The sequence below is a fragment of the Drosophila pseudoobscura genome, chromosome 2 (genome assembly GCF_009870125.1).
Source record: "Drosophila pseudoobscura strain MV-25-SWS-2005 chromosome 2, UCI_Dpse_MV25, whole genome shotgun sequence".
NCBI lineage: Eukaryota > Metazoa > Arthropoda > Insecta > Diptera > Drosophilidae > Drosophila > Drosophila pseudoobscura.
The window spans coordinates 23,452,260-23,476,250 of NC_046679.1; the positions used below are offsets into that span (position 1 = coordinate 23,452,260).

At 42.3% G+C, this 23,991-nt stretch overlaps 8 protein-coding genes and 1 pseudogene across 13 annotated transcripts; 4 read left to right on the forward strand and 5 right to left on the reverse strand.

Moving 5' to 3' along the window:
* The first annotated feature begins 161 nt into the window (after positions 1-161).
* Positions 162-1,895, forward strand: aurA (aurora A). The gene is made up of 3 exons (XM_001359434.5): positions 162-428; positions 489-804; positions 864-1,895. Exons 1-3 carry the CDS (start codon positions 237-239, stop codon positions 1,682-1,684), a joined length of 1,329 nt encoding a protein of 442 aa, XP_001359471.3. The 5' UTR covers positions 162-236; the 3' UTR covers positions 1,685-1,895.
* Positions 1,896-2,010: 115 nt separating this feature from the next.
* LOC4802577 (protein IWS1 homolog) lies at positions 2,011-4,519 on the reverse strand. Of its 3 annotated transcripts, none has more exons than XM_001359435.5 (5): positions 4,225-4,519; positions 3,859-4,175; positions 3,515-3,802; positions 2,581-3,307; positions 2,011-2,524 (listed from the first exon to the last, which is right to left on the reverse strand). In XM_001359435.5, the coding sequence occupies exons 1-5, from the start codon at positions 4,382-4,384 to the stop codon at positions 2,469-2,471; spliced, it is 1,548 nt and encodes a 515-aa protein (XP_001359472.4). In that variant the 5' UTR covers positions 4,385-4,519; the 3' UTR covers positions 2,011-2,468. The 3 variants fall into 3 exon arrangements, with proteins under 3 accessions (XP_001359472.4, XP_015037922.2, XP_015037921.2); XM_015182436.2 differs by having other exon boundaries at positions 3,548-3,802; positions 4,225-4,502; XM_015182435.2 differs by having other exon boundaries at positions 3,859-4,166; positions 4,225-4,450.
* An 844-nt stretch (positions 4,520-5,363) lies between these two features.
* Positions 5,364-9,159, forward strand: LOC4802578 (mitochondrial glutamate carrier 1-like). Of its 3 annotated transcripts, none has more exons than XM_033376717.1 (6): positions 5,364-5,529; positions 6,588-6,647; positions 7,445-7,579; positions 7,647-8,103; positions 8,283-8,337; positions 8,406-8,546. In XM_033376717.1, the coding sequence occupies exons 2-6, from the start codon at positions 6,589-6,591 to the stop codon at positions 8,414-8,416; spliced, it is 717 nt and encodes a 238-aa protein (XP_033232608.1). In that variant the 5' UTR covers positions 5,364-5,529; position 6,588; the 3' UTR covers positions 8,417-8,546. The 3 variants fall into 3 exon arrangements, with proteins under 3 accessions (XP_033232608.1, XP_015037923.1, XP_001359473.2); XM_015182437.2 differs by having other exon boundaries at positions 5,367-5,529; positions 7,647-8,132; positions 8,197-8,337; positions 8,406-9,159; XM_001359436.4 differs by lacking the exon at positions 5,364-5,529 and adding an exon at positions 5,568-5,705 and having other exon boundaries at positions 7,647-8,132; positions 8,197-8,337; positions 8,406-9,159.
* LOC26533906 (mitochondrial glutamate carrier 1-like) lies at positions 8,642-10,181 on the forward strand (annotated as a pseudogene).
* A 319-nt stretch (positions 10,182-10,500) lies between these two features.
* On the forward strand, positions 10,501-11,739 carry LOC6897655 (mitochondrial glutamate carrier 1-like). The gene is made up of 3 exons (XM_002137758.3): positions 10,501-10,655; positions 10,716-10,850; positions 10,913-11,739. Exons 1-3 carry the CDS (start codon positions 10,624-10,626, stop codon positions 11,691-11,693), a joined length of 948 nt encoding a protein of 315 aa, XP_002137794.2. The 5' UTR covers positions 10,501-10,623; the 3' UTR covers positions 11,694-11,739.
* Tango9 (transport and golgi organization 9) lies at positions 11,717-13,435 on the reverse strand. The gene is made up of 4 exons (XM_001359437.5): positions 13,131-13,435; positions 12,911-13,058; positions 12,700-12,853; positions 11,717-12,634 (listed from the first exon to the last, which is right to left on the reverse strand). The coding sequence occupies exons 1-4, from the start codon at positions 13,196-13,198 to the stop codon at positions 11,859-11,861; spliced, it is 1,146 nt and encodes a 381-aa protein (XP_001359474.2). The 5' UTR covers positions 13,199-13,435; the 3' UTR covers positions 11,717-11,858.
* Positions 13,436-14,657: 1,222 nt separating this feature from the next.
* On the reverse strand, positions 14,658-16,666 carry LOC4802581 (uncharacterized). 2 transcript variants are annotated; one of them, XM_001359438.3, is made up of 4 exons: positions 16,409-16,652; positions 15,507-15,903; positions 14,904-15,185; positions 14,658-14,806 (listed from the first exon to the last, which is right to left on the reverse strand). In XM_001359438.3, exons 1-3 carry the CDS (start codon positions 16,521-16,523, stop codon positions 14,987-14,989), a joined length of 711 nt encoding a protein of 236 aa, XP_001359475.1. In that variant the 5' UTR covers positions 16,524-16,652; the 3' UTR covers positions 14,658-14,806; positions 14,904-14,986. The 2 variants fall into 2 exon arrangements, with proteins under 2 accessions (XP_001359475.1, XP_033240193.1); XM_033384302.1 differs by lacking the exon at positions 14,658-14,806 and adding an exon at positions 15,311-15,441 and having other exon boundaries at positions 15,121-15,185; positions 16,409-16,666.
* A 1,143-nt stretch (positions 16,667-17,809) lies between these two features.
* Positions 17,810-19,742, reverse strand: LOC4802582 (L-galactose dehydrogenase). The gene is made up of 4 exons (XM_001359439.4): positions 19,484-19,742; positions 18,970-19,411; positions 18,536-18,909; positions 17,810-18,080 (listed from the first exon to the last, which is right to left on the reverse strand). Exons 1-4 carry the CDS (start codon positions 19,627-19,629, stop codon positions 18,008-18,010), a joined length of 1,035 nt encoding a protein of 344 aa, XP_001359476.3. The 5' UTR covers positions 19,630-19,742; the 3' UTR covers positions 17,810-18,007.
* Positions 19,743-20,646: 904 nt separating this feature from the next.
* LOC4802584 (L-galactose dehydrogenase) lies at positions 20,647-22,045 on the reverse strand. The gene is made up of 2 exons (XM_001359440.5): positions 21,027-22,045; positions 20,647-20,820 (listed from the first exon to the last, which is right to left on the reverse strand). The coding sequence occupies exons 1-2, from the start codon at positions 21,986-21,988 to the stop codon at positions 20,760-20,762; spliced, it is 1,023 nt and encodes a 340-aa protein (XP_001359477.4). The 5' UTR covers positions 21,989-22,045; the 3' UTR covers positions 20,647-20,759.
* Between the last annotated feature and the right edge of the window lie 1,946 nt (positions 22,046-23,991).

Genomic DNA, 23,991 nt, shown 5'->3' on the forward strand with positions numbered 1-23,991 from the left:
AAAACACTTAAAATCGAATAAGTGGATGGATAAGGTTTATTCTATACCACCAGACAATACTCTAGAGAGCCATTTATATCCAATATATACTCAAATAATGATAATAATAGTACGATATAATAATAACAGAAGTGAGGCTTGCAACACTGCTGTTGCCATTCACAACGCCACTCGGACACGCGCTTCCTAATTCAAATGAACGGCATTTTATTTTCACAGGACAGGCACAATCGTGAATGTATTTTTACCCAGTTGAGTTTTTTATTGTATTAAATTTACCAAAAGTGTTTGTTTATAATAAATTGATTGCAAACATGTCTCATCAGTCCAACAATGTGTTGCGTCCAAAAGCAAATGCCATGGCCAGAAAGCCGGAGGCAGTCACTGCACTTGGCATGCAGAAGAAAAATTTGCTGCTGACAAAAAAGGTGGGTCAGGAGACTGCCGTCAATTTTTAATTTATCACTTACGATCACTTTATAACATAGTCGACAAGCGAGAATATGGCACCAGGCTGCAAGCTTCTTCCGTCTTCCGTATCAGCCAAAACGGCTACGACAATTGCGCGTCCAGCCCAAGATGCAATGTCGAAATTTGCGAAGCCACTTGTACCCACTGCCAGTACACTAAAGAAACCAACCTCGGAGTTTGTGGCTCCAGCTCCTGTGACTGAACCCAAGAAGACTAACGCTGACCCTGTGGATAAACCATTAGCCACAGCTACAGCAACAGAAGCCGCTCGATCTGCCGAATCGACTGCATCCAGCTCTTCAAACAGCACTGACAAAGAGAAAGGCAAGACTGGTGAGTTTTTGGGTGCATCCTTACTTTTATTACTTTCGTGTAATTGTAATTTCAAACAGAAAATCAGCCCCCAAAGCCAAAGAAAACTTGGGAGCTGAACAACTTCGACATTGGCCGTCTACTGGGCCGCGGAAAGTTCGGCAATGTGTACCTGGCACGCGAGAAGGAGTCCCAGTTCGTAGTGGCTTTAAAAGTCCTGTTCAAGCGTCAGATTGGCGAATCCAATGTGGAGCATCAGGTGCGCCGGGAGATCGAAATACAATCGCATCTGCGGCACCCGCACATTCTTCGCTTATACGCATACTTTCACGACGATGTGCGCATCTACTTGATCCTGGAGTATGCACCACAGGGTACTCTCTTCAATGCGCTGCAGGCTCAGCCGTCAAAGCGCTTCGATGAACGCCAGTCGGCCACCTACATCAAGTCGCTCTGCTCGGCCCTCTTGTATCTGCACGAGCGTGACATAATCCATCGCGATATCAAGCCGGAGAATCTCCTGCTGGGCCACAAGGGTGTGCTGAAGATAGCCGATTTTGGGTGGTCAGTTCACGAACCCAATTCCATGCGCATGACGTTGTGCGGCACTGTGGACTATCTGCCACCGGAAATGGTACAGGGAAAGCCGCACACAAAGAACGTGGACCTGTGGAGCCTGGGTGTGCTCTGCTTCGAACTGCTGGTGGGTCATGCCCCATTCTATTCGAAAAACTATGACGAGACCTACAAGAAGATCCTCAAAGTGGAGTACAAACTGCCAGAGCATATTTCCAAGGCGGCTGCTCACTTGATTTCCAAGCTGTTGGTCCTCACTCCTCAGCATCGTCTGCCCCTGGACCAGGTGTTGGTACACCCGTGGATTCTGGCACATACAAAGTGACTTACTCACTTAACGTTTTCTTGTTTCCTTTTATTTATTTTAATTTTGAGTTATTTCCTAGTTCATTTTTGAGTTTTAGTTGTCTCGCCGCGTAATATAATTATGGCATTTCAAATTTTCCTCATTTAGCAAGCTACAAGAAAAATTTAACATTTATGCATTTAGTTTTATTATCAATTATTATCAATAAAGATTGTGGGTGTGTTCCGAATGCTTGGCGTGTCGTGATTCCCGAATATCTCCTCTTACTTTTCTAAATATTCTGTCCATCTGGTTTTGGGGCACAGACAAAAACACAGGAAACATTCCCGCCCAAATGCAGTGTGTGTGGCAAAAGATTTTATCACAGAAAACAAAGAGTATAAAACGTACAAGATCTCTGATTGAATGCAAAGCCGAAGCGTGATTAAATCTGTGATGGAAAATGGTTCTTTGAAGAATTTTTATAGGTAAAATAGAGAATGCAGCTACATATCTTTTTGTGACACATGCGTTTTAAAGCTGAACAGAACCCAGTCTGTAAAAATATAATGATAATGATGAGACTGAACGTTACTTATGCACTAAGTAGGTCTATTCCTTAGGGCGGCGTGCTGACACTAGAAATCGATTACTCTAGTCTTCAATTATAATACATAATCCGTGTATTCGTTGATCCGATTTGAAGGGGAATTCTTCGTGTTTTCTTCTGGAAATTTGTTCAATGCTCTTTGCGAACACGACTTAAACATAAAAAAGGAGGCCAATCCCTTGCACAAATGCCGCTTTAAACCTAGTTTGACGCTTAATTTCTAATGGCTTCGCCTCCCTTCTTACGCGCCACGTTGGAGTAGTCGTCCTCTGGAGAGTTAAAATATATAATTAATTTTGTACAGAAAAATATTTAATTAACTAACCATCTTGATCCTCATCCATGGCATCCTCGAGATGTATGCCCTCGGCAAACTCTTTCCCTTGGTCGGCCGCTATCTCGTTATTCAAATTGTCCGTATCGAGCAAATGCTGCGGCTGCTTCACAGCCACATCGCCGACGTCATCATCGTCGTCGCCCTCACCACCGCCGGCTGCTTCGGCCAACTGCTTGACAGCATCATCGGCTGCCGGTCCAGGCCCTGGCGCTGGCAGCTCCCCGTCGAAGAGGTTTTGCCCCGCTGCAGGCAAATTGAAACTGGGCTCGTTCATGGCATCTTTGACTTCGTGTGCACCCGAGTCCTCAATGGGTTTGGGGCCCACGCCCAAGTTCTTGTTGTTCTCGAGATCATTCACAACATTAGCATAGCGGTTGTTGTTCTCATTTTTGGGCAGCTCCTCGGCCGCTGTGTCTACGTCAACTGCATCGTCCTTGGCTTCCACTTTGTTGTCCTCAAAGTTTTCGGGTATGGGAGCCACATTCTCCGGAAGCTTGCGCTCTGTCTTGGCCGGTGGCAGAGCCAGCGGGGGAAGTCCGCTACTGCTGCTGCTGAGCCTGGGAGCAACTGAAGCATTCGGAGCATCGTCAGCACTCTTGACAACAGCGCCCGCAGTGCTGCTGCTCTTACGTGGAGCACTCAGGGGCGAGACGGGTCCGCCGGCTAGCTGGGGCTCTTCTTGTTGTTGCTTTTCAGTAAGCGATTTGGGTACAATCTGAAAATTTTCGACAGAGTTTAGTATCAGACTGTGATTGTTGCGCACGGCAAAGGGCAAGAGTGGTAGCTGCTCCTGCTGCTGCTCCACCTCGCGCTGTTGCGGCTGGATCTGCTCTATCACTACATCGCCGCTGGCACCAGTTCGATTAGTTGGAGTGTTAGTATTGTAAGTGGTTTGGTTTTGGTTAGTTGGTTGAAGATTTACCCCGCCGCCAATCCTGTAGAGGCCTTCACTCACTTGCATTTGCGCGTTAAAGGATTTATCGTTGCGCGGCTTGTCAATGCTGTGCGCCTGATGCGAGGGACTGGAGTGACGCGTGGTCGGTGTAATTTCCGCGGGCTTGTTCAACTGCTGTTGAATGCCATTCTTTGCTGGTGCCTCTGCGGGCTGTACTTTTGGTATGTAGTGGCAGTTGCCTTTGTATTCGGTCAGAGTAGCCTCAAGGGCATGAATCTTGTGCTCCGACTCCCGTTGCAGCCTATCATGCTTTTTCTGAAACGGAAAAGTATTAAAGGAAGTTTGAACATTCTTGTTTCACTATCACCAACCTTCCATTCGGCAACTTCATGCTCCTTAGAAGCCTTATCTTTATGAACATCCGCCAACAGTTTTTGCAGCTTCTGATCGAATGAATTCGTATCTTCGATGTGCTTCTTCTTGCTCTTGACACATTCCCCCTCCAGCTCGGAATATTTGAACTCCAGCAGCTTGTACTTTTCCAGCTGGCCCTCAAACTTCTCCTGCAGGGCACGCTCCGTCTCCTGTTGCTTTTGTATGGACTCCGCTAGTTGATTCTCGTACCTCTCCTTTTCCGAGCGCAGAACATTCATCCTCTTCTCGGCTGTCAGTTTCTCAGCTGTTAAGGCTGCATATTATTATCAGTTAAAAGGCTCTGCTTGAAGCATTTATCTTACATTGCATCTGAACGTTCAGGCCCTCCTGAAAGGCTCGGCTCTCATCCAATTGATGTTGAGACATTTGGTAAATGACAATCATCATGATGAGCACCACGAACATGCTCATCAGAATACAGATGCGAACGCGCCCAGAGCGCGCAAAACGAGTCGAGCTCATTGTGAGTCAATTCGTTGTTTAAATAAAATATATTTTCAATATTTTTTTTTGGGGAATCTAGTCTCGCAGTGAAAAAGTTCTGGTGTTGCAAAATTCTTTTGTTGTGGTAGTGGTAGTGCTGGAAAGCGATTAGTGCTTAAATTTTATTTGTTTGACCATTTTCGCTAAAACTTTTTTTTACGCAACATCCAATAAGAGCAAGTATTTAAAATAAGCCAGTTAAGTAGAAAATTGATTCACTATATAATAAATATATAGCTCGTAATATTCCACGGAAGATCAAAAACGAGGAATATGAATAATTCGTCGGTATATTTTGAAAATGAGACCGTATATTTCGGTATTTATTTGAATCGGGTATGAATCGGTAATAGCCGGTTGACAACAATGACTACGGCAACATTAATTGTCATACCCTAGGGAAAAGGATGTTATAGACTTGAGAAAATGTTTGTATAAAAATGCCTATACACGCATCATGTCTTCAAATACCAGCAACACTGCGACTGTGTTTTTGTTGAACTATTTTGTTTAAGCTTTGTTTTAGCCAAAATACAATAAAAACAAAAACTAACAAAAACTAGCCAATCTTGAAGAAAATTTATTCATCAATGGCCTAAAATTATGTGGGCAGAACTAAGGGTTTTAGTTAGCCAGAATTATTCAAGGGAATATAAAAATTCAAACAATATGAACGACTATCATCTTTCGCTTTTTGTGCTAAAACATTTTTTTTGTTTGACCATTTTCGCTAAAACCTTTTGTTACGCAACATCCAATAAAAGCAAGTATTTAGAATAAGCCAGTTAAGTAGACAAATTATTCATGAATCGTATAAAATTATGTGGGCTTGGCTAAATGTTCTTTATAGATGGTAATATTCCACGGAATATCAAAATTGAGGAATGTGTATAATAGAGCATGAGCTCGTCAGTATATTTACGGTAGGTTTAAGTATATTTCTGTGGGTCAGACCGTATATTTTATCGCGGTCACACTGCTTACACGCCGACACGGCGCGACGAAAACAAGAATTAAATTGAATTTAGTTTAATAGCCGTTAATTAATCGTTGTTCAGTATAGGCAACATTTAAGTGCACAGTAATCAAGTCAATTAACTATTCATCGAACAAAAAAGTGATAAGTGAGTTCAACAATAATAGTGGGTGGCGTAAACAAACGCATACGGGGGGGCCCAGACGTACAAATTTATTTAAACATTTAATAGCCTGCGAGTGGTACATATGGAGAGTGCGACAGTAAATTCAATTTATTAAAGGTGTCCTCGAGTGTTTGATGAATACAGAAATTATGTAAAATGTATGTACCCGACAAGTGTTTGTTGCTCCAGTAACCTCAATGAATTTGAGTGCCTCCATGAAACATTATCAATATATGTACATACAATAATTGTATTACCTGTGCAAAAATGTTACACGCAGGCAGGTTCTTAAGTAGTTGTCAAGCCCCTCGAAGCCTGCTCTGCTGTTTCTGGCAATAATCAATAATCAGCACAACCCCAGTTTGAAGCCTCTAATCTTGACAATATTACTTTATATCATACCTGTTTATAGTAGCTTGTGGTTACCTTGACTTGTGGAGCGTACTTGTGCCTTCTACGTTTTCCCCTCTGATGATTATCGGAACCTTCTCTGATATCTTTATGCTTGAATTATTCTTGCAAAAAGATAAAAGAAAAATTGCGCTTATCTTCTGCGCAATGGGAAACAGACCCGTACCGCTATTCCGGTCGGTGGTTCCAACAAATTGTACAAATTTAAATGCCCTAAAATGTGTTCATTTAGCACTCGGGTGTAATATTATTATATTTATTCACGATGGCAAACTAATGGAAATGGTTGTTTGATTTGCTGCTAATCTTCTTCGCTCCCGTGTGTCAATAAACTTTGTACCTCCGCCGCCGCCTCCGCCTCTCTCTCACTCTCCCTCTCTGACGTTCTTATCATTTGGGTATAATAAATTTCCCTATCAGTTGGTTAACATAATAATATGATGTATTGTTTAATTGGGGTAAAGTGGTCAAGAAACAGGAACAAAATGTGCATACATACATATGTGTTTGGATATTTTTTAAACCAGTTTGCACCACTTCTGTACATCTATCTACTATATGTATATCATACATATTAATATGTGTATTTGTATATGTATGCATATTTATATGTACATTTATTTTTTCAGCATGGCGACGATCGAGTCTGACAAAATACCGCTACAACAGCCGAAGCACCAGCAATTCTCGTAAGTAATAAATACAATTTTAATTAGCTGATAACAAAAAGTAAACAATATTTTTACAAAACAAAAAAATAATTATTCATACATACATTCATATGTATGTATGCAGAAGAAAATAAATATTAAAATCAATATTCACCTCCCTCTAACTACGCTGTTCTACCTTAAATTTGATAAAACTTTACCGTAAACAATTCCATTTTATCGAATTTTCGATAGTTGTCATTGCTGTTTGAATACAATTCTAAATTTCGCATTAAATTGTTGCAGCCTTCCCATCAGACAACCTCATGCCAACCGTGAACTCATCGTCTCAGCAAATTTAGGGCAAAAGTGCAGCCAAGGACAGACGTTCTATGACATAATATGAATGCGTATTATTTCTGTTGTTGGTTGTTCCTAGGCGGCGGTCCTTCGAACAAATGCATTTCGCTTTTGTTGGCAGCGACAGCGCGCCAAACCTCAAAATAGACCAAACCATCGTCTAGCTATAGATCTGAAAAGATATACATTTTGATATCTTGGCAGAGAACCAAATATTTCTTCGCATATTAATGGGAAATGGCTCATTGCTTTGACCTTTATTTTTTGTTACTTGCCAACCCAATTAGCTAAAATACCTTTAGAAACAAAGTGGCGGGGAACACGATGTCTTGTTGGTGGTCAAGTTCAAGGACCTACTGTCTGCTGCACATGCAAAAGGGAATGCAAAAGTTAACGCAGTGCAAATAGTTGTCAATTAGCCAAAAGTGAGTCCCAAGACAGACTAAACAACAGTCTCTCTATACTACTCCTTACAGACTGTTGCCCAAAGTAATCAACGGTGGAATCGCTGGCGTCATTGGTGTGACATGTGTGTTTCCATTGGATTTGGTCAAGACGCGGCTGCAGAACCAGCAGGTCGGTCCAAATGGCGAACGCATGTACAAGAGCATGTGAGTATACCTGCTATATATGAAATTCCCATAGAGCTGATCTACTCCAATTTTTAATCCACGCTAGGTTCGATTGCTTCCGCAAGACATACGCCGCCGAGGGCTACTTTGGCATGTATCGCGGCTCGGGGGTGAACATCCTGTTGATTACCCCTGAGAAGGCTATCAAGCTGACGGCCAACGATTATTTCCGTCATAAATTGACCACCAAGGATGGCAAGCTTCCCATCAGCAGTCAGATGGTAGCGGGAGGTCTGGCCGGAGCATTCCAGATCGTTGTCACCACCCCCATGGAGCTGCTCAAGATCCAGATGCAGGACGCGGGACGAGTGGCAGCGGCCGCCAAACTGGCGGGTAAGACGGTAGAAAAGGTGTCGGCCACCCAGCTGGCCTCACAGCTGGTAAAAGAGAAGGGAATATTTGGCCTCTACAAGGGCATCGGTGCCACGGGACTGCGAGATGTGACATTCTCGGTCATCTACTTCCCGTTGTTTGCCACGCTCAACGATCTCGGCCCGAGGCGCAAGGATGGCTCGGGCGAGGCTGTCTTCTGGTGAGAATTCAGATTGCACTGTACATTTTTAAGATGTTGTTTCACTGTATTCTTTTCTATAAAGGTGTTCCTTCCTGGCTGGCTTGGCGGCGGGTTCTACTGCTGCTTTGGCCGTCAATCCCTTCGATGTGGTAAAAACACGCCTTCAGGCGATTAAGAAGGCCGATGGCGAGAAGGAGTTCAAAGGCATATCCGATTGCATCACGTGAGTGCTGAACTATTCACTGGTTAATCACCTCTCATTGTTCGTACAATCTCTCTCTTTATGTTCAGTAAGACGCTGAAGCATGAGGGACCCACGGCATTCTTCAAGGGCGGTCTGTGCCGTATGATTGTGATTGCTCCATTGTTCGGCATTGCTCAGACGGTGTACTATCTGGGCGTGGCCGAGGGACTGTTGGGCATGGAAAAGAAATAAAGGAGGACGACCTCCCATCCGATAAAACTAATCGATAAGACAAAGCATTTTAAGTTTACTCTCTGAATGTTGAATGTGTATTTGTTTTAAAATGTTATTGTTAAAGCTGTCCAAGAATGTAATTGTAAAGTCTCAAAATGTCAGCCGTCAGTCCAGAAAGAACAGTTGTTAAAGTTATCCCGCGCCCCCCTTCACCCTACCCGTATACCGGCAGAATATATATGTACGTATATTATATACAGGCCTTTGGCACTGAACCTATGCTCCTATGACAATAAGATAAAGTGGAATCAGAGCTATTATTATGTAAAATGTTTGTTTGCTAGTTCCTTTGTTTTAGAATAATTTATAACTGTTGTGTTTTGACTATCTCTCTATATCACTCTCTATCCCTGAGCCATGCACAGATAGCCATTAACCTTTCGCTTACAATTGTATTACAAATGCATTTTTCTTTTGCTTCTAGGCCAAAGTGTAACTTTTAGTAGTGTTAAAGAACATGACTCTAGAGCAAAAACTGTTCACTATACAATATATGTACTTTATAAAAAATTGTCAGACATGACCAACAAACGAAATATATATATCTATACATATGTACCAAATTTAGAAGTAATTTTGTTCTCTCAGTGTGTTCAGTTCTTGAAATTTGTTTGTTTTGTATTATGTTTGTTTTTATGTAAGTAAAATTTATAGTTTTAACGGCGGATCAAAAGAAGCCGGCATCTTTTCAGTAAGTCAGTGGATGTGTACCCTCTAATGGTACCACGCTAACCCCTCATTGCACCCCCAGTATACTTCCAAAGATCATCAATGGCGGGATCGCTGGCATCATTGGTGTGACATGTGTGTTTCCATTGGATTTGGTCAAAACGCGGCTGCAGAACCAGCAGGTCGGTCCAAATGGCGAACGAATGTACAAGAGCATGTGAGTATACCTTCTATATATGAAATTCCCATAGAGCTGATCTACTCAATGTTCAATCCACGCTAGGTTCGATTGCTTCCGCAAGACATACGCCGCCGAGGGCTACTTTGGTATGTATCGCGGGTCGGGGGTGAACATCCTATTGATTACCCCTGAGAAGGCCATCAAGCTGACGGCCAACGATTATTTCCGTCATAAATTGACCACTAAGGATGGCAAGCTTCCCATCAGCAGTCAGATGCTAGCGGGAGGTCTGGCCCTTCGATGTGGTAAAAACACGCCTTCAGGCGATTAAGAAGGCCGATGGCGAGAAGGAGTTCGAAGGCATATCGGATTGCATCACGTGAGTGCTGTTTGGTTAATCACCTCTCATTATTCGTACAATCTCTCTCTTTATGTTCAGTAAGACGCTGAAGCATGAGGGACCCACGGCATTCTTCAAGGGCGGCCTGTGCCGTACGATTGTGATTGCTCCATTGTTCGGCATTGCTCAGACAGTTTACTATCTGGGCGTGGCTGAGGCACTGTTGGGCATGGAAAAGAAATAAAGGAGACCTCCCTTCGGAAAAATCTAATCGATAAGACAAAAAATTTCATGTTTACGCTCTGAATGTTGAAGATGTATTTGTGTTGAAATGTTATTCTTAAAGCTGTCCAAGAATGTAATTGAAAAGTCTCAAAATGTCAGCGGTCAGTCCAAAAATTATGTGTACAGGCTTTTGGCATTGAACCTATGCTCCTATGACAATAAGATAAAGTGGAATCAGAGCTATTATTATGTAAAATGTTTGTTTTCTAGTTCGTTTGTTTTAGATTAATTTATAATTGTTGTGTTTTGACTGTCTCTCTATATCACTCTATCCCTGAGCCATGCACAGATAGCCATTAACCTTACGCTTTCTTTTGCTGCTAGGCCAAAGTGTAACTTTTAGTAGAGTTAAAGAACATGACTCTAGAGCAAACACTGTTCACTATACAATATACTTTATACAAATTGTCTGACATGAACAACAAATGAAATATATATCTCCACATTTATACCAAATTTAGAAGTACTTTAGTTCTCTCACTGTTTAGTTCTATCAACTTTTTCGTTTTTTTGTTTTGTAGTATTTTTTTTTTTGTAAGTGAAATTTCTAGTTTTAATGGCGGATCAAAAGAAGGCGGCCTCTTTTAAGTAAGTCAATGGTGGCGTACCCTCTAATGGTACTACGCTAACCCCGCATTGCACCTCCAGTGTACTTCCAAAGATCATCAATGGCGGAATCGCAGGCATCATTGGAGTGACCTGTGTGTTCCCCATGGATTTGGTCAAGACTCGATTGCAGAATCAACAAATAGGACCTAATGGCGAGAAGATGTACAGTAGCATGTAAGTGGGGTAAATTGGCTCTACACTTAAATCAATGCTGAATGATTATATCTTCAATGCAGCATTGATTGCTTTCGCAAGACCATCAAACAAGATGGATTCTTTGGCATGTACAGGGGGTCTGCAGTCAATATATTATTGGTTACGCCTGAAAAAGCCATCAAGTTGGCGGCCAATGATTATTTTCGGTACCACTTGGCCACGCCCGAGGGTAAGCTGCCGTTGCATATGGCGGGAATAGCCGGTGGCTTGGCTGGGCTGTTTCAGATCATTGTGACAACGCCCATGGAGCTGCTCAAGATCCAGATGCAAGATGCGGGACGCATTGCTAGCGCAGAACGTGCCGCCGGTAGGGAAGTGCAAAAAACAACAGCGCTGGATGTGGCCAAAACGCTGGTCAAAGAGCATGGCATCTTTGGTCTGTACAAGGGTGTGAAAGCCACTGGAGTGCGGGATGTAGTTTTTTCGGTGGTCTACTTCCCAATGATGGCTTCCATCAATGATGCTGGGCCCCGCAAGGCAGATAATTCTGGTGAAGCGGTCTTCTATTGGTCTTTGTTCGCCGGTCTGTCTGCTGGGATGTTTTCTGCTCTTCTGGTCACGCCCTTCGACGTGATCAAAACCCGCCTGCAGGCTATCAAGAAGATCGAAGGCGAGAAGGAGTTTGATGGCTTCTTTGACTGTTTGACCAAGACTATGAAGTATGAGGGACCCTTGGCCTTCTTCAAGGGCGGTTTGTGTCGTGTTATGGTCATTGCCCCGATGTTTGGCATTGCCCAGATGGTGTACTTTACCGGCGTGGGCGAGATGATTCTGGGTATCGAAAGGAAGAAGAGTGTTTAGTTGCAGTGTAGTCAGTGTATGAATAAATTTGATGTGTATTTGTGTATTTTATAATCTACTTTTTAAACGTTTACAATTGATAAGTAATTTTGATGAATCAGCCCTGGGCTCCGAGAGCCCCAACCTCTCATATCACAATCGACTGTCCTTCCTTCTGCTGTTTCCTTAGATGACATCTGCTGGCCTGCTGTTGGGTGCGGCCGCTACATCGGCACTCAGATCCACATAGCGGCTGCGTTGCCAGCGGGCCAGAGCTGCTCGGTACCAATCCACGAATATGGCCTGACGGTACATAATAATGCCCATTTGCATAATGATAAAACCCATAATCGTGATTAGGTTGAAGTATTCCCATTCCATGACAATGACAAACACAAAGATAAAATACACCCGCAGACAGTCGGCAAGGAGTCGGTTTGCGCTCGACGAGTACATCACAATGAACAGTCCAATGAAGTTGTAGACGGCACAGGACAAGGTAAATCCAATCAGGGCAAGGATTAAGGCTGCATTACCCTCTATTCCCGTCCACAGATCGCTCCAATCATCAAAAACAGCACGCGAGCTCTCGTTGAATGGCATTACACTGGGCACAAAGTGCATACAGATGGCTAGTATCGAAGTGATGGCCATGCCAAAGATACCTTGCCAGCCAGCGGCCTGCAGCGGAGCCACATTCAAGATCTTCAGCTGCTTTTCCTCATAGACATACTGTAAGCCGTGCAGGATTTCGGCTATAATGATGAGCATATCGCCAGCCAAGATTGATTTGTGGTCCGTATGCGGCAGCGTAAACCGATCGTAGTCCACACGCTGCACATCCAAGGAGATGATGTCAATGATGCCACAAGCCATTGTGAAAATAGCCAGCCAGTGCCGTGTGCTCAGCGTATTATTCAAGTACATTGTGCTGAAGATACCCACAAAGATGAGGGCGGCGCCTGAGGAGAAGGAAGGAGGCACAATGTAAATCGTGATAAGCAATAGCAGCAGCTGATAAACGAACCTCTTATCATCTGGAAGCTGGTGGCGTAAGTCAAGTACAAGCCGGTGAACAGCAATATGGAAGCCATCACATCCAGCAGAGTGGGCAGAAGCATGCTCAGGGGATGGAATTCGGTGCTACCTTGGGTCAGGATACTGTCCATTTCGGCGCCAGGCTGGAAAACAGTCTATGTTTAATACTCCATCTCAAATGGGGCCCTACAGCACTTTACCCCTCGACGATGGGCCACCAAACGTCCCACTTTGAAGGCAATAAAGCAAAGGAATTCGCCCAGGAACATAAGCATCGTGAAGACAACAGGGTGCTGGAAGCCATGTAGCTTGCCATCGCTACCAATCACCTGCTGCTGGTTAGCCCACCTGAAAGATTTACAGATGCACTTACATATGTACATACATAATATATAATATATTTTTTAGTTTTCTACTTACTTCACCACCAAAACATTAAAAGTGCCGCTGAGCACAAAGACCAGCGAGAGGAACACACGATGATCCATTTTAGGCAACAAAATACATATGTATGTGCAAAACTGCAGCCTTTCTTTAATTCAATTTAAAATTATTGACGTTCTTTGTTGGATGCGCAATAGATAGACAGACTGCGGCATGCCCTTCCCAAGTTTACCAAAACAAAGCGAAATTCTTCTTAACCACTGTCGAAAGCTTTGTTTATTGATTTATTGGTAAATTATTGAGTTTTTTAAATGATTTAAACTAAATTATTTAAATTTTATTATATTTTGGATCGCTTACAAATATGCTGTCCGACCCTCAGTAATATACGGCCTCATTTTTAAAATATACCGTAAAAATACTGACGAATTATTCAAGTTCCAGCATACATATTGCTCGTTTTTGATATTCCGTCGAATATTACAAGTTTGATAGAACCTTCAGCCTTGCCCACATAGTTGTATCCGATTAATGAATCAATTTTCTACTTTACCGGCTTATTTTAAATACTTGCTTTTATTGGATCTTGTCTAAAAAAAGGTTTTAGCGAAAATGGTCAAACAAAAAAGGTTTTAGCACAAAATGCGAAAGACAGTCGTTCATATTGTTCAATTTTTATATTCTCTTGAATAATTCTGGCTAACTAAAACCCTTATTTCTTCAAGATTGGCTAGTTTTTAGTCCTTGCTTTTATTGTATTTTGGCTAAAACACGGCTTAAACAAAATAGTTCAACAAAAACACAGTCGCAGTGTTGCTGGTATTTGAAGACATGATGCGTGTATAGGCATTTTTATACCCTATTTCGTTAATATTATATGAAGATAAAACGTAATTTATAAAGACCTTTTCTCAAATTGATATGTTTTAGACATATTCATGTGTATTATTAGTATCTTGTGTATATTTATCTCGATACTGATACCTACGGAGCCTTGGATGACAAACATTTTCTCAACTCTATAACATCCTTTTCGCTAGGGTATGAGAACTAGTGTTGCCGTTAATCATTGTTGTGAACCGGTTATTACGGATTCATACCCGATTCGAATAAATACCGAAATATACGGTCGCATTTTCAAAATATACCGACGAATTATTCATATTCCTCATTCTGATCTTCCGTGGAATATTACGAGCTATATAGAACATTTAGCCATGCCCACATAATTTTATACGATTCATGAATAATTTTTCTACTTAACTGGCTTATTTTTATTGGATGTTGCGTAAAAAAAGGTTTTAGCGAAAATGGTCAAACAAATAAAATTTAAGTACTAATCGTTCCAATTCCTCAATTTTGATATTCCGTTGAGTCTTATGCCATTGATGAATACATTTTCTACAAGAAAAGTGCTCCCGTTACCCTATGTTCTCGAATATGAAATCAAAAATTCATCTATTTGGACCTGAAAAATACCGAAAAGTATTAATAATACCGCAAATGAATACCTCCCAGTTGCTACGAGAGAGAGTTGGCGAGTTATTTAAAAAGAACAGCGCGAATTTTAGGAAATTTGCTTGAAGTTTTATTAAAATCAAACTTTAAAAATATCACAGGATATGAAAAACCATTTAAATGAAGTGGTGTTAGTGCATCTGCTGTTCGCCGGCTTCTCTGTTCACGTGTGCGTCGAATTCTGTGCGATTTTCCTGTGAATTCGTAAAAAAGTCATTAAAAAAAATTCAACAATTTTGCAAAATTAAAAACAACTCAAATAGAAACAAAAAGCGTGTCCTCGCCTCTCACCTGTATTTAAGAGTGTGTTTCAAGTGTTGTGATTGTGTTTTCGATTTGTGTCATGCTGTGTGGAGGAGGATTTTTAGTGTTCTTTATAGCTCGTCCCTGGCGTGCTCCGGGGATGGCAGCGCCACCTCCTCGACGGAGCCCAGGTGTATGGTTCTATTTGGTCTGCTAAATTTTGGAATGTACTCAACCGAATCGCTGTTGCTAACCACCGAGTTGTGTAGATGTTCCGTGGGTGCCGCGGGATCGGGACTAGTGAGTGTAATTTTGGAGCCTGTGGCCACCCTGTGGATTGTATTGTATGGTTTTTGGTTTTTGCTGTGTTTCATTGTTTTAAGGGTTAGTAAGCCGCTACGCTTTTGGTTTTAGTTTGGGGGTGCATACGAATTGAGGGTACTCTCGATTTGTACCTTATGTACAGCTATTTGGAAACAATTGCAGTTGAAGAAGAAGTATAGAACTTAGAGTGGAGTTCGTGAGTAGAAAGTTCTATTGACGCTGGCGGGTGCCACCGCGTGCTCCACGCAATTTTTGTGGGTTTCTATTGCAAGTTCAGATAATGACATCACAACTTCACAAAAGGATTATACCATCCCGCTTCCTTACCTATCCCTGGCCTGCATGCTGGCCTCCACATCGAGGCTGCGCGGCTGACGGAAATCGCACTCCAGCGAGAAGGCCGAATCTCCGGGTGTTATCAGCTCTGGGTCGTTCTGAATCACCACTATGTTCGTGTAGAGATCACCATCCTTCAGGGTCTGGCACTGGTCCAGCTGGAAGTTCATCTCCAGTGATCGGGCACCCTGGTTGGCTGTGGGCTTCATGAAACACGGTGCCGTCTGCTTGTAGAAGCTGCCACGCGTGTACATCACACCCGTGAAGGGCTTTTCCGTCTCCAGCATAACATTCATGGAGTTGGAACCGCACTTCAAGTTGACCTTTTGAATGCCCTGATCGCTGCCCTCGATTTTAAAGGTGTCCGAAAGGTCTTGTTCCCAGATTTCTGCAATAAGTTCAACAATTTAACATGTCGTATATACATATATCTTTTTTGGGATGGTGGCTCATCCTTGTAAAGTAACTGAGGTTTAAGTTCCATTTTCTTATCGATTTCAGACACGAGTTTTATCCATTACTTTATTCAGCTTTTAAACAATTTTTGGCGACTTGCTTTGTAGTTTTCTATACAAAGCCTTCAAATGATTTTAATCTTATTTAAAAGAAGTTTTCTAAAGGAAACTTTCCATTTTCTTTCTTTCCCCAAATCACAATGGTTTATTTCCACACATAACCGTTACTTCCCCATAAGTCTTCCCCAACGAACCGCATCGAAGCGTTGAAGTTCACTCGTCTTCTGTCTGGCCGGCATTTTCTGAGCTGCTTCTTACTCTTCCGCAACCGGTTTCTGTTTATTTTGGTCTGGCTAGAACAGCCCGCAGAAGAACTTGACGATGGCATTGACAATTTCTCCACCCAACATGAATCAGCCAGTCCCTTCTCAGCCCTACCTTGATTCTGCTGCTGATGTTGTTGCTGCTTATTGTTACTGCCGCCGGACACGTAGACAGCCAGCAATATATTGCAGGCGAACAAAAGCAATATTTTATTCTGTAATGGCGGCATATTGCACTTTAGTATTATTTTAAAAAATGTTTGTGTAGTAACGTTAACGCGGCGCGGACACGTCTCAGTGGCTGGAGGCTCGAACCGAAAGTACCGCTTCTTCTGCGACGGCGCAGCGCATATAAGCGCAGCTCAAAAGATCCGGTCAGCCTACACCGCACAACACGGGAGAGCGCCTGAGAAAGGCGAAAGAGAGTGAAATGAGAGAGAACCTGGCCAACAGCTGAGCGTTAAGCACTGACTAAACGAGATAGCTTTTGGACTCTTTCAAAGCTGACGAATCTGTTTTTATAAATCATCTCGTTTGGCCAGTACTTGCAAAACAAAAAAGTGTTGTGTTGAGCAGTTTTGATAGGACGAAAATTTATTGGATTGCGCCATGGTGGGATGGATGGAAAAGTAAAATAAAAATTATTTAAAGCGGCAGTTTAAGGAAAACAAAATGCGGCATCGCTCCAGAGACATTTCCGCTTTTCGTGTGGCATGTGGATTGCATTTCTGCTGTGTGCATTCGCATCGCATTTTTACCACAGCACTCGACTCTTGCTTTTTTTGTGGCTCCTCGTTCATTATTCAAAATGTTATTAAACTTCCCCGTTTTCCGCCTCGCCTCGCCTCGCTTCAGTTCGGTTCGTCTTGGTGCGACTCGGTTCTCCTTCATGCAACGAGCTAAATAATTTGAGTTGCCGTCTTGCCTTTCCTTGTGGTTTCTGCTTTTATTTGTACTCGTATTTACATCTTTTGTTTTACGTTTACTGCGTTAATTAAAGTGTAATTAGTTGGTGATTTGGTCCGGCTGGAAGAGCTGGATGGATTTTCGCCATGGAGAGCGAAAGGTGGAAGTGGATTTTCAATATTGGGCAAAAAAATTCATAAAAGATATAACATTTTGTTGCGCCGAAGTTAATATACTCTCTCAGTTCCAGAGGCCATTGAAACTGTGCGAAAAGATAGTTCACTCAAGAGAAATATACGCGAATGGGATGGTTCTATCCAGAGACCCTTACTGTAGTACTTCCGATGAACATACAGCTTCGTTCTGCGCCATACAAAAATCAAACCAGATAATACCCTTTGGTAAAGTGGATTTTCTCCGAAAGCGAAATATAATTGAGTTGCTATGATGCTTTACGAACGATATGATTGTGGCAGACTATACGAGCATTGTATTTTCCATATTTCGAGTAAGTTCCAGATACATTCTCCTCGGGCCACTACCTTAATTTTCCAATTTATTACTATCAACCTTTCAAGTACTTTTCCGTATCAGTTATTGGTTTTGATAGTTTCGGTCTTAGTATATGTAGCTATCATTTATTGAAAGTGATTTTTGTTTGTTCATTTATGTCAAGTTCAATTCTAGGGCAAATAAAACCATTGTTAAAGGTTATCTGGAGCTGTAAACCATTCAAAAACTTTCCAATAAAACAGATAACAAAAGATGCTCTCTTAAATTTGTGGTTCTTCTTGGTAATCCTCTGGAATTACTTGTTCTTTATCGCGGCCCAATAACGCTCCAGCTCGATTCCCTCCCAATTGAAAGATTTGGTCAAAACACTGAAAATGAAAGAAGAAATATTATGAGATTTACATAATGCCTGAGTGGAGAGGGACATGGAAAATTTTCCAACAGTTCAAGTGGGAACATGCAAAAATTACTGCTCATAATCATAATTCCCAAGGAGCACGAAGCGGGCGTAAGAGAGAAAGATAAAGATTAAGAGAGAGAAAGGAAGAGTAACAAGTTCCATAGGCGCAGTCGGAAGTGGATAGAAATGATTGGGGATTGTTTGTGGGATGGGAAGAGATTTCGCGGTGCCTACTGCACCGATGGCCAAGATTGACAATGATCATGCACATATGGACGCCATGCACTTGGTCTGGGACGGGTCTGGCCTGGTCAACCGCATGGAAGCGGGGGAATGATGTAATCCTAACATTGTATCCGAGTTGCACAATTTTTAGCTCTGTCTTTGTCTGGTTTTTGGCCAACTTCCGAGTCGGACACTCACTTTTTGCTCAGATACAACAGCACTTCCTGCTCCTTTTCGGTGAGACCCTGTTCGAAAGCCGCCAGATTGATCTGGAGCAACTGCCGCGTTTGCATGCCAGTGAGGAAGGTGCTCACTTCCCCCAGTTTCATGGAGTAGTAGAGGGCCAGTTTTCCCAGCTCCACACCGCGCTGCAAGCAGACAGCTGCTGCCTTGCGGCCCAGAGCCTTTTGTTCATCGGTGGCTGGATGCCACGGCGGCGGACCAGCATTTGTGAGTAGGCCCAAGCCATGGGCAGCAGCAGATATTACGCCAAGATTCTGTGACTTGAAGAAATCCAGGTATTCAAGAAGCGTGTCATCGGTTAGAGTGTACCTGCAATATGTCAGCACCGTCTGAAAGCAGTTTATAAAACTTTGGTAAGTCAGGGACAAATCCTCCATTGGGTTACGTACATCGAACCTTCCTGGTGCTCGGGATAGACACTCCTTGAGCACAGAAATGGGATAAGCAGAGACGCCAATATACTTGGCCTTTCCCTCCTTGACCAGCGCCTCCAAGGTGGGCAATGTTTCATTGAGAACAATATCCAAATTCTCAGCAAATTCAATATCATGGATTTGGATGACATCCACATATTGCAGGCCCAAAAGCTTTAGGCTCTTTTCCACACTTTCGCGAGTCTTCTTGGCACTGAAGTCGAACATTTTGTTGGGATCAAGCTCATAGCGAGCCACTTTAGTGGCTATATAATAGGACTCCCGAGGCACATCCTTCAAGGCCTGGCCGAGCACCTCTTCGGACCGTCCTTGTCCATACCATGGAGCAGTATCAATATAATTGATACCCGATTTCAAGGCATCCTGCACTGTTTTGATGCCCTCTTCAAGATCAAAACTGAAGCAGAAAGAGAACATGTCGTATTTTAAGAGTTCCGCATAAGAGATCGATTAAAAATATATCTCTTACCCATAGTTGGCACACAGCGCACCGCCACCGAATGAAATCTTCGATACTTCTAGACCTGTTTTTCCGAGCTTGCGGTATTCCATGCGCCGCACCTTCTCCTCATCGTGGAAACCCTTCACATAGGTAGCCGGCAATGTTCCAGACATTTTGAGTCGCGTCTAATCTATGTCACTCTGTGATGAAATTCTTACCCCATCCAGAGGAATACTGACAACAAATTTCCGTATATTCAGTTTATATTTGCCAAAACCGACAAAGAGAACAGAGCTGAAGTGCACTTAAACAAACAAATACATTCATATGTATGTACATATACATTTGCGATTATGTACTGATATGACCGAGTGTTTGCGAACAGAAGCGAAGCGGATTCGAGTTTGATACGAAAGATTATAGTATGGGAGAGAGAGCATAAGGCATATCACCTGCGCTGTGCTCAAAGCTGCTGAAAAAAGCTGCAAGCGTGCAAGGGAGATAGAGAGAGAGTGAGAGCGAAAGATTAGAATAGAGAGAAGAATTGATCAAAGTTGTACCTTCCCAAGGAATATTTTCATATAAAGGTGAGGCGTTTCCAGCAGCGCTCTTAAAGGTGTGGTGTTTTACCTCACCTTTTATAAAAAATCTTGAATTCAAAAAAGTATGTTGGATTGAAGATGTATCCATATTCTCATACATCTGACGCTGCTGATGCTGTTAGAAAAATGCGTACGAAGCATGCAAGTTTTTTCAACTACTCTTAGAACTGAGTCTTATTCAGGTTTGTTTAACGTTGTTCTCTTCCAGCCTGTGCTTTTTCCGTTTATGGATACTCTCTTTTGCACTCTCTGGGTGCAAAAATCATGCAATTTGAGAAGTCAATTAAGCCGGCTACGATTTTAATATAAAGACATAAAGACATTCGAGCATGTATGTATAAATAATTTAATCAAGAAAATATAAAACACTTGTAAACATACTCTTGTATATAAATATTGTTTGATGTACCAGGTAACTACAATTGATCTGTGGATGAACCTGAGCTTATCTTTGAAATAATGGCGAATTTTTCCAATTAAGCTGAGTAAACATTGGAAATGAAACGATTACCAAGGAAAATGCATATGATTCCTGGTCTACAATGGCTTGTTACTTGGAAGTGAAAGGATTTCAAACAAAATGATAAGTATTTTTCCTTCAATAATTACTTTATTTTATCTGTATTAATTAATTTACAATATATGGCAAAGAACGATCTTTTTGCAGTCTTCTTCAGCGTTTCTTCAGCTTTGATCTCTACTCATTGGAACTTGTCCACAGTGGATAAAGTGGAGCCCCAACTATACGATTTGGTGAAAACACTGAAACAAAGACAGAGAAAGAAATACATGTTTAAATGGTGATTGGGGATTGGATTGGATTGGACTGGATTGGATTGGGGGAACCTGTTTTGGGGGCTGAGGCCAAGTTCGACCCGGTTCCAGTGGCAGTGGCAGTGGCAGTGCCAGTGCCGGTACCCGTGATGCAATTGCTAACACCAAATCCAACTTGCACAATTCCTACTTACTTTTCGCGCAGATACTGCAGCACTTCCTGCTCGTGCGAGGTAAGGCCGTCGAAGATCGCGTCCAGATTAACCTGCAGCAAGCGGCGATTGGGGATGCCGATGAGGAAGGTGGCTGCTCCGTCCAGTTGCATGGTGTAGTACATGGCCAACTTGCCCAGCTCCACGTCCCGCTGCTTGCAGATCTCTGCTGCCCGACGACCCAGAGCCTGAAGCTCCGGACTACCGGGATGTATGGCTGGGGGTCCAGCATTGGTGAGTAGCCCCAGCGAGTGGGCAGCGGCACAGATGACGCCCACATTGAGCTCCTTAAAGGTCTTCATATGGCGCAGCAGGGTGTTGTCTAACAGTGTATATCGCGCATAATTGAGGACCACCTGGATGCGACCCTTGCCACGCTCGGCGCACTCCTTGAGCACGTCCACATCGTAGGCGGTGATCCCAATGAATCGAGCCTTGCCCGCCTTCACATACTCCTCCAGAACGGGGATAGTCTCATTAAGAACCATGTCTAAGCTGGGGGCAGCATCCACATCGTGCACCTGAAGAACGTCCACCTGTTCCAGGCCAAGTAGATCCAGGCTACGCTTCACACTCTCCCTCGCCTTGGCTGCAGTGTAGTTGAACATTTTCTTAGGATCAAGCTCATAGCGAGCCACCTTAGTGGCTATGTAGTAGGCCTCCCGGGGCACATCCTTCAGGGCCTGGCCGAGCAGCTCCTCCGAATTGCCATAGAAGGGAGCCGTGTCAATGTAGTTGATGCCCGATTTGATGGCCTCATGCACCGTCTTGATGCCCTCTTCTCGTTGAAAATCGTTGTAGAAAATGGAGGAAAGGGTGGCACCACCCAGTGCAATCTTGGACACTCGAAGTCCTGTGCTGCCCAGCTCCCGGTACTCCATGCGTCGCACTAGCTCCTCATTATGGAAGCCCTTGACAAAGGTGGCTGGCAGTTCTCCTGGCATCTTGACTTTGTGGATGCTTAAGTTGAAATAGGTACGGTACGTAGACTGGTAAGGGCTTTTATAGGGCTTGGACCACCTTTTCAGTAGCGATAAGAAATGAGAAGTATGTACATATATGTAAGTTCTTTAAGTGTGTGCGCTCCGAAACCGCAATCTTAAACTGTTTACACTCTCTCTTGCATTGGGCTCTCTTTGGGAGGTTCTCTTACAATGTTTTGTGCTCTTTTTGGGGTAGTATTTTTGCATTGTAGGAGCAGAGCAGTTGGGGTTCTGTTATCTACGAGCTCTCTTCCGAATGATGGAACAGTACGAGCATAGTTCTTGCTTCTAACATCATAGAACGAATATAAGGCACTGTTATCTTCGAGTTCATGATGATTGCAGTTAATCCGATTTGTATCCATTTATAGTTCCTGAATCCTGAGTCCTACAAACACAAAATAGCCCTTGTAGCCTCGCCGCGCACACTACACCCAGTGTGCATTCCCAAAATTAATGCAAATTTGTTTTTGCATTCTCTGGCGCACTATTTTTATACCCAAAACTCAAAATGAGTATTGTGGTATATTAGATTTGTGGTAAAAGTGGATGTGTGTAACGTCCAGAAGGAATCGTTTCCGACCCCATAAAGTATATATATTCTTGATCAGCATCAATAGCCGAGTCGATTGAGCCCTGTCTGTCTGTCCGTCCGTCCGTCTGTCCGTCTGTCCGTCCGTCCGTCTGTCCGTCTGTCCGTCCCCTTCAGCGCCTAATGCTCAAAGACTATAAGAGCTAGAGCAACGATGTTTTGGATCCAGACTTCTGTGATATGTCACTGCTACAAAAATATTTCAAAACTTCGCCCCCCCACTTCCGCCCCCACAAAGGACGAAAATCTGTGGCATCCACATTTTTAAAGATACGATAAAACCAAAAACGCAGAATCGTAGAGAATGACCATATCTTTAAGACTGCAGAATCTGAATTGGATCGTATTATTATTATAGCCAGCATCAAGAAATCAATTTCATTTTTTCTCGCCCTGTCTCTCTCTAACACACACGTAGCATAGGCGGCTTTGCTTAGAGTAAAACATTAGCGCCTAGATCTCAGAGACTATAAAAGCTAGAGCAACCAAATTTGGTATCCACACTCCTAAGATATCGGACCGAGACGAGTTTGTTTCAAAATTTCGCCACACCCCCTTCCGCCCCCGCAAAGGATGCAAATCTGGGGATATTCACAAATCTCAGAGAGTATTAAGGCTAGAGTAACCAAATTTAGTGTCCGTACTCCTGTTAGATCTCACTATAAAACGTATATCTCAAAATTTCGCCCCACCCCCTTCCGCCCCCACAAAGGACGAAAATCTGTTGCATCCACAATATTGCACATTCGAGAAAACTAAAAACGCAGAATCATAAATAATGACCATATCTATCAGGTTGCTGAATCTGGATCAGATCGGATCATTTTTATAGCCAAAGGAAACAAATCAATTTGCAGTGGCTACGCAGCGCCCGACGTCACGCTCAGACTGATTTTCTGTCTCTCTCGCACGCACAATTATAATAACAATTATTAAAAAAAATCAAAAATAACAATTATAATAACAATTATTCAATAAAAATCAGGAATAACAATTATAATAACAATTATTCAAAAAAATTAAGAATAATATTTATAATATCAATTATTAAAAAAAATCAAGAATAACAGTTATAATAACAATAAATAATTCAATAAAAATCAAGAATAACAGTTATAATAACAATTATTCAATAAAAATCAAGAATAACAGTTATAATAACAATTATTCAATAAAAATCAAGAATAACAGTTATAATAACAATTATTCAATAAAAATCAAGAATAACAGTTATAATAACAATTATTCAAAAAAATCAAAAATAACAATTATAATAACAATTATTCAAAAAAATCAAAAATAACAGTTATAATAACAATTATTCAATAAAAATCAAGAATAACAGTTATAATAACAATTATTCAATAAAAAT